The sequence below is a fragment of the Ammodytes marinus genome, assembly GCF_949987685.1.
Source record: "Ammodytes marinus genome assembly, chromosome: 18".
NCBI lineage: Eukaryota > Metazoa > Chordata > Actinopteri > Uranoscopiformes > Ammodytidae > Ammodytes > Ammodytes marinus.
In genome coordinates this window covers 11075912-11088707 of record NC_137222.1, presented here as the reverse complement: position 1 = coordinate 11088707, position 12796 = coordinate 11075912, and the positions used below count along the sequence as shown (strand labels likewise).

Below are 12796 nucleotides of genomic sequence, written 5' to 3'. Positions count from 1 at the left end.
TTCAAGGAGGAATCCGAATACATTTACAGAATTAGCACCGAAATTCCCTTTTTTTGTTTTTGATCGGCAAAAGTGGAGCATGTGGATGCAGTCCATTGCTGAAAACAAGGAATGCCAGTGTCCTTTCAAATTAATAAGAGGATATGTGTTCTATTTTATTTTCTGGCACAAGTGTCAAAAAGTACAGAATATTTAAAAAAATAAATTATAATCGGCCTCTTCCGTAAAATGGAATGATTATTGTTGTTGTTGTTGTTGTTGTTGTTGTGGTTTTGTTGATGATGTTGCTATTATACACGGTGTCCTGTAACTGTCCAAATGTGGATGGAAGCGCCGTGTGTCCTGCAGTTCCCTAGCGCCATACAGTGGCAGAAGGACATTTTACTCTGGCCTCTAACACTGGCCACGAGTGATTTATGCTCACCGTGTGTGCAACTATCTGCGTACCAAGCCAAGGTATGATTCCATTTTTACCCCCAAGGGATAACTCTAAAAAAATAATTATTTCTGCATTCAGTTTTCTGATTGATTGTTGAGTTGTTAGACAATTATAAAATATTGCCCGCGCAAATATGAGCTGATATCCTCCGACTTGAACGATAAATTTACGTTGTCAAAAAAGAAAATCAACTTTTGTTTGAGTCCACTTTGATGTCAAGAATCAAAAGCGTTTTTAGGACAAAATCCGTTTCAGGGGGGAAAGCCTAATAGCCTAATCATGTAAAATTGATACAATAACATCCCCTCGCGCGGTTCAAAGAATTCCCAAAGAAAACAGTGACACTTTCTTTCACCCTTTTTTTTGGAGTAATGACCCCTGCAATTTTCTCCCACCCGGACTCATTTGCCGGTGAGGGGAGGAAATATTACATGTGACCATTTGAGGATGGTTTTTCTTTGAAACGCTTTCTCCAGGTCGCTCCTGAGGGGAGTTTGAAAACATGTCGGCTCTAATTAGCGCTTCTGTCATCACGCACGGGTCTAGGAGTTTACCCTGATTTGGATTTGGACCGAGTAGGCTATCATAAAATAAAGCAATAATACAAAATCTGAATGACAAAAAAATCCGTTATAGAGTGACTAATTTTTTGTGACCGAATCGAATTTTATTTCTCAATAGTATCAAGCCTAGTTTTTTTTCTTCATTGTCGCCGTTCTACTTGAGAAAATAAAAATAGGAACTTTTGTCGCATACATTTTGTGTGTGTGTGTGTGTTTGTCTTAAAATGTGCACCTAAATCACCTACCCTTAAACATTGTAATTGTTACTCTTCTGCAAACATATAGTTATGCAAAAATATGTGACACAGTTGAACATGATCCCAAAAGTAAATCAAATGAATTTAAAAAATGCAAATTGTAGTGATACAAGTATAAAAAGACTCACCATTAAATATTTCTCCTGCTGATCATTTGGAAAAAAAAGAGACTCCAGAGCAGCTCTATTTCAGCCCTGTTTCCTCCTTCCTTCCTTTCTTTATTGTCAACACCTTCACACACGCCCATCTTTTTTACACAGATATTGTCAAAATCCCCCTAAGAACTATAACAGATCGAAAAATGTCGATCTTATAAAGCAGATCTAGTGCTGTTTTGTTTTTGTTTTTAAATAATAATATGAAGGAAGACTCAACATCAATTAATTTGTCAGCAAATGCAAATTTTTAAGTGTATCAACAACAGCTCTGTCTCTGCCTTCAATAAATACAATTATAATTTCTGCTTTGTTTTGCACTCCATATTCGCCCTTACGCAAAAAAATATATTAGAAGAAGGACTATGGTTAAGCATTATTGGCCTTTTCAATCACGTTACATCAGTGATGATACCAGGATCATAACAATCATTTACCCCAGTCGCCTATTAATCACCTTCCATTAGTGTCTTTTACCATGGCTTTCAGACGGGGGTTCCAGGATTCCAGTCCATGTTTGAGAATAAACGAGTCATCAGGCCGGGCCGCAACAATACAATAACTAACCTATGTGTCACTCCGGATGTACATTTAGGGTACAGAGAACCAACACATCGGGGGGCATCGATTCAAATGTGTTTTTCCACCATCAGTACTGGACACGGCACAGTGTCCCATGGGGGCCCACAGGTCGGTGTGGGTCCAAGCAAAGAAAGAAGGGAAGGGAGAGTCATGTGCAACACTTTAAAAGAGGAGGGTTCTTCATCTTGCTTTGTCAGGGGGCCTGCTGACATGTGGAAACATCTGCTGCGTAGAAATAGAGACTGATGACTTAAATTATATGCAGTCTGAGGGTCTGCCAGCGTAGATGGGGAATGTAATGGCAGACAATATGGATAGACAGCATCCGTTCCACCCTGTTCGCACAAAAAAGGGATATAGGCTAAAAAAACACACAAAATGTTACCTTACCTTCTTCATGTGCTGGTAAAAAAAAAATAACAAAAAAAACTGTCACATCTGGTGTGTATGTGTGTGTGAGAAGATGAAAAGTTCAAAAGATGAGCCGGTATGTGTTTAACCGGAGTTGCACCGCACATGTCAAAGTGTGCCTCACCTTTGCGTGCTTAGGACGACCACAACAAAACACGTATCAGCAGGGTTGTTTGTTGCCTGCCTCTAATAATCAGCCTCTCTGCCATTTGATCTGGCGGGGCTGAGAAAGTCTGTCTCTGTCTACTGCATGTTCCTTGTTGTGTTGGTCCACTTGAGTGAAAATGGAATTTTTAGGGGCACGTTTCACCTCTTGGTTTACTCTGCAACAGCAGCTCGCTGATGCTTTTATGATTAGGACGACTAAATTAGAACCAGAGAAAAAGCCAAGCGGGAGAAACACAGGGAGACATACAGAAAACTGTTCCAGCAGCAATGATCACTCCTGTCTGCTACCTTGTTCGAGGATTGATAAACAAGGTCAATAAACACTTGTTTCAAACCAATGAGTAATGTCATTGTTATTGTAATGATAATGGTCATATACAGGGGCTTCTATGCACAAGGAAGCACTCTGTTCCTTGATAGCACGTCAGTTGTTATGATCATCAAGGCAGAAGGGCACAACATTGGGTCTAAGAATGTTTCATCAAACGTCTCTGCTATAATAGTGTTGATTTACATTCAATTGTGGCTCCTCCATGTGCATAACAAAAGGAAGCTGAAAAGCATGGCGAGGGGAACGTGTGCTTATGTTCTCGGTTTCAGTCATGCCAGTAAGCTGATTTATCTTACCATAAGATCTCTGGAATATGCAAGAAGAGAGAGAGATGATGGATCATGATTATGTGTTCCTCACTCCCCTATCTTACTAATGACCGCAGGGCTTTGCGATTCTGGCTTTGATTTCTCCAATGTGACTTGAGTGGACTAGCTGAGCTAAGACACAATTTTTCAGGAGATTGCAGAGTAAGTGCCTCCGGCAAGACCTTTTTATTTATATGGCACTTGACTTTCTCTATATCTCTCGCTCCCCTGTTTGTGTGAGAGAGCAGGAAGTAGGAAAGAAAGAGTGTTTTTCTAACTGCCATTGATTGAAATCACTAGGAGATGCAGATCAAAACAAATATTAAAAGCCAAACACTTTGCCTATATGTCTTTAATGATCCTTGAAAAGAATAAAGGTTATATTTAGTTTGGTGTTTACAGTCTGGCCATTTCCGAACACATTCAGTTTCTTCCCCAAAATGTCCTCGCATATTAGTAAAAACATAATACTCCAATGCTGACAAGTCCAACCTTGTGAATTCTAAGGGTTTTAACAGTGATCAATTGATAGATATTCAACTAGGCCTATACAGTATGTATACAGCATAAGCGAAAACAATTGTTGATTGTGTTGATTGAGATTTATTGTAACTCCACTTTTCCAAGAAGCTATACAATTGCAAAAAGAAAAAAGTACACATTTTTAAGAGGGAAATAACCAAAAATTTGTCATGTTGCACTCTACCTGAAATCTATTGATTTTGTTTCAGCATCGCTATGTTTACATGAAGACACTAACCCGGTTAAATAGCACCACTCTTTGTTAGTGTGCATTTTTCCTAAAAGTATCAAAGTTCAGGAGTTTTATTTTGAGGATATTTTCCAACAAACACTCAGAATTTAATTACAGTAAGAATATTGTCTCTGTTATAATTCTGATACATATTGTCTCATAGCCATCAACCCCAAAAGCTATCTATATGTCTGTCCATACATGTCTTTGCTTTTGCTTGTAATGTGTGTATGTCACCTAAATGTTTCCTATACGCATGATAAAGTGCAGTCAAAGATTAATGATGTGTTTGTTGATTTAAAAAAGAAATGGGAAACTGGTAAAAAAAATAATAATGTTGCGTTGAGTCAGAAATAAGAGACAATAAGTGTAGCATGTGTTAATACTATTCTAATATGCAAATGCGCCATTCTGCATCTGTTGACTAACAACTCTCCCTTGTGGGCATGGGGGACATTACATTAGTATATGCAAGAAAGAAGTTTGAAAATCACCTTCATTCTTTGTCGCTACTTCACGGCTTTTGCTCTTCTCAAACCACCCAGTTTTCATAGTTTTTAATGTTTGCATAGTTTTCTTTTCTTCCTTTTTTTGCTATTTCAATTTTTGATGTGATCCTTTCCAATTCTTCCACAGTGTGTATAGTAATTTAGATAAGTACATAGAGTATGGCAGACCTCAAAAGTATCATGTTACCGTTTAACATAAACAAAATATATGAATTTAATGTGTCAACATTGGAATACAAAAAAATATGAGACAGAGTAGTTGGCCTTATACTATATATACTGTGAGTGCAGTAAAATGACGAGCAATACAGTCAAACAATAGGCTGTTGCGTAACAAAACACTGCAGTTGCTAGGCGACACTGGGCAACAAGAGTGTATAATTACCAGTGTGAGTGGCAGTTTTCCATCAGCGTGCATAACGTTGAAAAAATCACTATTCAGTCACAGGTGTGCCGTTGTTGGCTGTTCTACTGCGGCTTCAGACATGCCTTGGCCAATCACAGCCCAGGACGGGAATCTCCTCTTAATAATTAGGTCAAATAATTAATGAAACAATGAGGCTGGAGAGGATGTGTTTTACATCTCACAGGCGTTGATAGGCCTCGTCATGATGCCAAGCGGGGTTTGAAGTGCCCCATGGCTTATTGCTTTTTAAGAATCAGCAAAAACACTGTCCTGTGTGCTTTCGTACTGAAATTGACAAGACAAAATATTCAATACATGTTTTTCCTATTATGAAGCTGTTCTTATATAATAAATAATAATAAAAAGCAAATGAATGATAGCGATAAAGCCATATTCCTAAAAGAGCAAAGCCCGCATGTAGGCTAGTGAATTTTGTTTTTTAGCGTCTTGATATTTATGTCTCATAAGAAACAGCAGTGTCTTTGATATGTCAATGGTGTGATGATCAATGATGAACAGATGTTACAAGTTTACAGTGAAGAATCTACGACTGTCGGCGTTCAAACAGACAGGAAACCGTGACTGGGCCAGATTGTATGTTTAAATTTGGTAAAGGCACACCCCCACACAGCAGTTAGCTAATTGTTTCCCGACCATCAAAGACCATAGATCAGCCTTCTGCTCCGTCAGTTTTAATATAGCCTTAAATATCTGAAAAGACATTTGTGCATTGTCTCTCCTCGAAAAGAAGTACTGTTGAAAGTCTCAACAGTGCAGACCTGCATAGTCTCTGCTGCATCTTATAAACGTATAAAGAGTCATTAGTAAGGTGATTGCCACGGAACATATTGTCTTGCATGCTTTGTCCTCGTCAGCAGAAAAAACAAATCAATGTGTCTTACACACAGTGGAAACACAGAACTGAATTGTCAAACTTGATTAATTCTCTTGTCATACTTTCACTGACCAAATCTGTTTTCGTCCACAGCAGTTATTCCCAACTACTTAAAAGTCCCATCTGATATTTCATCTTTACTAATTAAAGGAGCACTATGTCACTTTGGGTGTGTCAGAATACTAAACGTTTTCTTAGGTATATTCTAATGACTAAATAAACCAACTCTCCTCACAGGAAAATTGGATCACTGTTTAAAAGCAACCTGAAAAGTTACTTTTTTATTGTTGTTGTTGTTAACAGCTGCAGGGACCACAGTTTTGTTTACAAACATAATCTAGTCTTACATTTGGTTCCAGGTTCCTCAAAATAATTTAGGTTTGATTTATGATGTTAGAATTATTCAATACTAAGAATTACATGTAGAGTAAATATGTTTTGTAAACTAATTGCAGGCTCTGCAGATGTAAAAACAGATCCCCATCTCAGGAAACTGCATAGCGAACCTTTAAATTCCAATTACAGCCTCAATTCGTGGAAGTTATTTTAATAAATACTACGATAAGACGGGGGAACAATCTGTGAGGGATTATTTGTTTGCGAGCAGTGACAGACGATCTCGCAGCGAAATCTAGGTGAACTCATTTAACATTTGAATCTCTTTCAGGAATTGATGTATTATTCAATGCACTTTAGACAAGTTGAATAAAATGTAATAATTACAATTCACAAATGCTGAGCACCTATTAGCTACAGTACATCGACAAAATGAGTGCAAAATTCCAGTCCTTGTCCATTTCTTTTCTACCAAGCCTGCACTCCCCACTCAGCCTCCCTGGATTGCTTGTGGCATACAGTCATCGAGGGGATTTAATGTCCTTCAAACTTTTTATAACCGACATAAATGACAGATTGTTTTCTCTCTTTGCGTTTTGATGTGGGCAAGAGCAGGGGCACGCAGGGAGACTGCTTTGAAGTCCGCCGAGCTTTTATCTTCCTCTATTTACATTGGCTAAAGTGTTAAGTGGAGTTCTCCTTTGGTTTGAAGGATGTAATGCCCGGCAATGAGAGATTTACAGGAAGAAGAATCGACAAACTTTGTGTGCTCCTTTCGGGGGGAGGTAGGGGGGCCTTTCTAACAAAAACTATTTATGCAAATACAGAGGCTGTGGATGGAAAGCACTCCCAGACAAAATCAGATGTTTTCAAAAAGGCTGCCGTGCTGAGCTGGCAGATGTTCTGTCGCTTAAGCGGCGACCCTGTAAACAAAAGCTTCTGATGGCTCCTCTGTGTTGAGTGTAAGCTGTGCCAAGAGCTGCATTTCCTTGGAGCCATCTGGAAGATTGCTGAGGATTTGCTATAGGTAGAAGCTGGACTATAGTGCAGGAGCATCGGGAGGGCACTAATATGAAATGAATACTAAGGACCTAATGGTAACAACTGGGCCTCCTTAGTGATGTAATGGGAAGAATATTGATATTTGCACATTTTCTCCAATCATTAAAAATAAAGAAGGACCATGTTTACTGTTTAAAATGTGGAGATTAGTGAGATTTTTAAAGGGCTAGATTGCCAAATAATTGTTATTATCCACGGTATCTCTGAAGTTTTTTCCAAAAACAATTTTTAAATGTATTTGTTTTATTGGACTGGCGTTGACAAGATGACTCAAAACCACACCAAATAAAATAATATTCACCAGATTTACAGGCGCAAGGGGAAAAAAATGTCTTTGTGATTTTTGTGAATATGTTACTCCTTTAAGAGGAATCAACTGATGATCAACAGTGAGGCCTGATTTGTGCGTTGCTCACCTGCAATAACTGTCTTCTGTAGGACCAAGAATGTATTTTTTTATTTATGTGAATAAATTGGGATCAATTAGCCTCTCCAGAACCACCACGCTGCCATCACACCGGTAAATCCCATTTTGGGAAGACGGAAACTTTAAAATGTTGTGTAATTTAATTTCAAAATGCAATCACCATCAGAGTATGTGGACATGACATGAATTCATGAATCCTTCATCCTTCGTTCATAAATGCCAACACTTAAGGTGTTACAAAAATAAATATATCATGCAGCTCTAGAGTGGTATTTCAGAAAAAAATATATGATCATGTCAAGTTGAGCGGTCAAATGTTTGACACCTCCCAAACCAGATTCTACTTGGTTCTCAGCTAAAAGGGACCTTTTTATGTATCTGCCCCAATGACCCATTTCACACTCCAAACCTGGGTTACTAAGCCATTTGTAAACTAGTCCAGTCAGAGGTCCCTTCAAATTAAAAGCAGGAGCTATCAGTGTTGCAACCTCCCAAACTTATGACTCTCACATTGGATGGGAATGACTCTGACCTGTACCACCCACAGCTCTCACATAGCCCTGAACCCTTGCTGACCTGGCTGGCATATCAAGGGGGTCAGACAGACAGAGACGGGACCTACCGCGTTGACTGCCCCCCTCCCTCCCTTTATATGAGCACTGGCTAAAGGCTGCCATGACAGACAACAGACAGACAACAAGGTATTCGAGGACAGAGTGTGTGTGTGTGTGTGTGTGTGTGTGTGTGTGTCCCTTTCTCTCTCCCTTTAAAGTTCAGTACCACCATCTACAAAGCGGTGTGAAGCTACAGCCCCCAGCTGCCTCCACTTCAGAGGGAGAGGGGCATGTCAAAACAGCACATGGCTCTGCCCTGCCAAAGTCACGCCTGCGAGTGGAGCACTCTCACAGGTCATCTGGAGTGACAGAATGGCTGCTGGCCCCGATCCTTCACGCACCTCTGCTCTGTTTGGGCTCTTTTCAACCCTGAAAACACAGCATCATTTGAATTAGGTGAAGCATGTACCTAATGATCAGCCATTTTGGCATGCATTGAAATGTTCCCCTCTTCTTCCAATGAAACATTTTAGCAGTGTGTCCAACTACTAGTCTAGCTGTGAGTCAGGTCGCATTAAAGCCTTCATATTGCTTTTAATTCATGCTGTGTTTTTTTTGTGACCTACTACATCTGCTGTTATAGTGGATCTACTAATATAATTGTGACTCACTGTAAATTAAAGTTGTGAGCATCAGGTTGTGAACATACTGTAAAAATCTGGGAAATTCTAAGTAGGATGCTTGAATAGCATTTCCATTGCATGTCTCTATTCGGTTAAAAGATGCCATGACAACAATAAGGCCGAAATTTGAGTGTTAAGTCAACCTTTTTCGCTCTCGTTAGAGGGCTTTTTTTGAACAACCTTGGTGCTCTGTTGGCAGAAAGAGCGACAGAAAAACGTCATTGACTTCTAATTGTGTTTGTGCTAATGCTATGTCAATCCAGAACCCTGGCCTCCTTTGTCCAGCCCGTAGACCATTTGGCTGCAGCGATGCACTTGGGTAGGCGAGATAGCAGGTGAATGGCCAGGTCTAATAGGCCATCTGTGGAAAAACACATTGCAGTCAATTAAGAGTCCACTGCCCCAGTTGTGATGGCCATTAGACAGCCCCCACCATGACAAGTGACTCTTCAGTAGCTTTTACTCTTTCAGTCATGGTGTCCTCGAGCTGCCCAGTCCCACAAAGCCCGACTTTTTTTGGTTAGTTTTCTTGTCCACTAGGCTTTTTCTAGATTCTATTAAAAAGTAGTTTCCCACTCAAGGATTTTATGTGACCCTGACGGTCAAAAAGAGCCTCATTCACTACATATTTTTGTCCTCACATATTCAAACTCCCCCCACTGCATCACACAAAAGGAGCAATGCTCTTATCTGTTATCCCTCAAGAGGACATCCTTTAGAATCATTACATTCACACAAAGAGCTAACTTAAAACTTATTTGTTGACAAATACATTTACTGTTTTTCTAATCTTGTCCTTCACAATGCCTAACCCTTTAACATAAATACACACACACACACACACACACACACACACACACATGCACACAAGAGGCAGTTGACTCTCCTGCTTTAGGTAGTGGTACATCCAATTATACCACAGCACGCCTCTGCGACTTGGAGCTAGCAGCAGCCTTCAGCCCTGATGTTGGTTTCACTATGAGTACAGTACAACACTGGTGCTTTCCCTGGTCCAGTGCTATTTCCATTCATCCATTTCATTACACTTCTTTAATGTGACAAAAGTTTTCTTACTTTACTTCCTTTTGCCTCATTCGGAAGGAATTAAATGAGCTCTCACTTCAAGCTTGCACTGAGTGAATTGAACAGCATTTCTTAAAATCAGACTATCTTGTTGAACAGGAAGGACAGAGATGCTGGCTGATAGGCAGTATCATTCATTATTTTCATTTGCTTCAATGGATTAGAAAGTAAACATTGCTCTTGTCAATCGAGGTAACATCTACTGTTGACATTGTCACGGAAGACCTCTAGTGAACTCCTTGGATATTTTAAAATGGAAGGCAGATGTTGGGAAAAAAATACATGGATTCACACCTCTCATACAATGGCTTATCTTGCTCTTCACGTAGCTTTTTATATTGCACTATTAAATTAACATTGTTCATACCACTCACTGCATTTCATGGTTGAAGTGTTTCTAAATATGATGTATGATATTCTAATTAATGCACTAATAATTGCTCAAAACTTTGCATGCACTTCGCATGAACCAGACCCTATTTCCAACCCAAACACTATGAGCTTCAAGACTTCATTCAATATCTCACTTTAAAATTACTAATTTACAAGTGAAGAATTCTAAATGTAAAAGTACAGAAATATTAGAAATTTCATCCAGCTGATATTTTTCTGGGCAGTTTTATGTAATTGCCATCTCTAGACTGCATCATATTAAAAAAGAATACATTATAACCTGGGTTAAAAGTAGCATTCTGCAATTTCAGGTTATTAAAATGCATTTTAGTAAAATGGGGACCTTAAACTGAAAGGTTAATAGTTTATATTTCAAATACAAAATTGAACTGAAGTGCGTTACTCAAGGAAATATATGTATTACATTCCACCACTGGGTTTTCAGTATTGGATATTACAAATCAATTGCAACCTTAATGAAATAAGAATATGAAACAGTTGAGTCTGCATTTGACAGTTTATAAAAGAGAACACTGAACACAGCATCATTTTCAAGAGTTTTAATAATTTACTAAAAAAGAGTGTAAAAGTAACAGATCTCTCCCACTAAAGTGGATCTGTTGGATATTCAAAGTGATGACAGATGTAACAAATTTCTGCAAACTTGCCCTCGTCTGTACATTTGTGTACACTTGCTTGGCAATTTCACCTTTTGGCTGCAAATAAATGACTTTTTTGTACTGTATACCGTATATCAAAAAAAGTTCACAGCAAAAAAAATACTTTAATATGAATCACTTGAAAGTAAACCAACCAGCATGAAATGTACAGCTTTAAGAATTTCAAAAAGAAAAAAAAAACAAAGAAAGAAAAACAGCTGAAAAGTGTATATACAAACATGCTAGGAGTCTAACAAAGAGTGGACTGAGTGAAGCTCAAGAGACAGGCCTTTCTAATGCTTTCGCTTGACATCATTTAGGAGAGCCAATGAAATAAAGCATCACTCTTAAATATTTAATAACCTCGCAACTTTCAAATACCATGGTCTTCTATTGCCCATTTCAAGTTTTTTTGCAGAAGAGGAACACTTTATAAATATAGAGTATACTGTATCTCCTGCATCAATTGGTTTAATTTAAACTCATTAAATAAAAAGGTAAAATGTTCAGTATCCTTAAAAAAAAAAAAAACTAAAATGCATTTTTCTTTGTTTATACTGTGTCCACTTCTAAAGAGATGGTTGTGTCCACCACTTATATCATTAAGTGCCTGCTTGGAAGAAGTAATATATATTTATGTATATACATATATATATATTCATATATCAAATTCTATGACATGATATAATTTGTATAAATATGGCATCTTTACAATTGCAATAAAATGACATTTTGTATTTCCAATCCCAAGACAATTAAGAGTCAATCGGGAGAAAGGCCTTGTTTAAGATTCTATTTTCTTTCCGTTTTAAATATTAAAAATAAGTCTTGATTCTTTGCAAATGTAGGTATTTACATTATAAACAACACTTCTGTCTTTAACTGGTCAAATCATTTCCATTGTGTTTGTATCTACAACACTTTGGAAGGTGAGCAAAAAAGTGCCTTTATCAAATGCTCCCCCCCCCCCTTTGGAGTAAATGAGGATGTTCGCCCCCTTTCAGAGTAAAGGTATAAGGTTCAATCAACCGAACTGCATGTCCCAAGACGCTCCACAGTGTAGTTCTATACAAAAAATGTAAAAGCATCATTGATGTAACAAAGCCAAGTGTTTTGCGTCGTGGCGCCATTTTGCTGGTTGTACAATGTGGAGTTGTGTGGCCTGGTCCTGATGTCCGTTCTTAAGGGTGAGGGTTTTAAAGAGGATCGTACAGAGCTTCTCTGTAAATGTGATCCACAGATGCTTCAAATGCCACCGAGTTGGATGCTATTTCCATCAAGAGAAAAGTTAAGATTGTGATATGTCAGTAAAATGGGCATGGCGGGCTAGATCCATCGGTTTCCTCCTTACTCTAGCACGGAACACGTTTTAAAGGTACAAACAGCACTGGGTTTTGCAGGGTGTTGTGGTTTAACAAGTAAAAGGTGAAAATGTATTGTTCACTGCCCTTATTCATTACATTCCAAGTGTTTGAGAGTCCGACTTGTTCCATCCTCTCTACAGCCATTCAATCCAAGTCTGTCCCCCGAAACAATAGGAGGAGCTCTGGTGCTCTCTGGTGCCCAGAAGGAGGAAGCGTAGGCACAGAGGAAAAGAAGTGAAGCGTCAAGTCTCCTCTACAGATGTCCTCAAAAAGTCTCCTACAGCTAAAGCATGTTCAGGATGGCATTGTACATTTGGGTCAGCACGGCCAAGTGGACAGGCAAGCAGGACTGGCGGTCTTGGGTGGCAGGGGTACACGTCAGCCAGGAGAGGGCATTGTACTGCTCCAATACAAACCTAGATTTTTAGAAAATGCAATTTAATGAATAACAAGTTCT

The 12796-nt window shown here is 38.8% G+C and overlaps 1 protein-coding gene across 5 annotated transcripts in view; it reads right to left on the bottom strand.

Moving 5' to 3' along the window:
• Positions 1-10861: 10861 nt before the first annotated feature.
• Positions 10862-12796, bottom strand: part of LOC307264919 (mediator of RNA polymerase II transcription subunit 13-like) — a 77668-nt gene continuing 75733 nt past the window's right edge. For all 5 annotated transcript variants that reach the window (XM_080046464.1, XM_080046466.1, XM_080046468.1 and 2 more), the window contains exon 31: positions 10862-12755. In XM_080046464.1, coding sequence (XP_079902590.1) covers positions 12623-12755 — 133 coding nt within the window. In that variant the 3' untranslated portion in view covers positions 10862-12622. The remainder of the gene's footprint in view (positions 12756-12796) is intronic.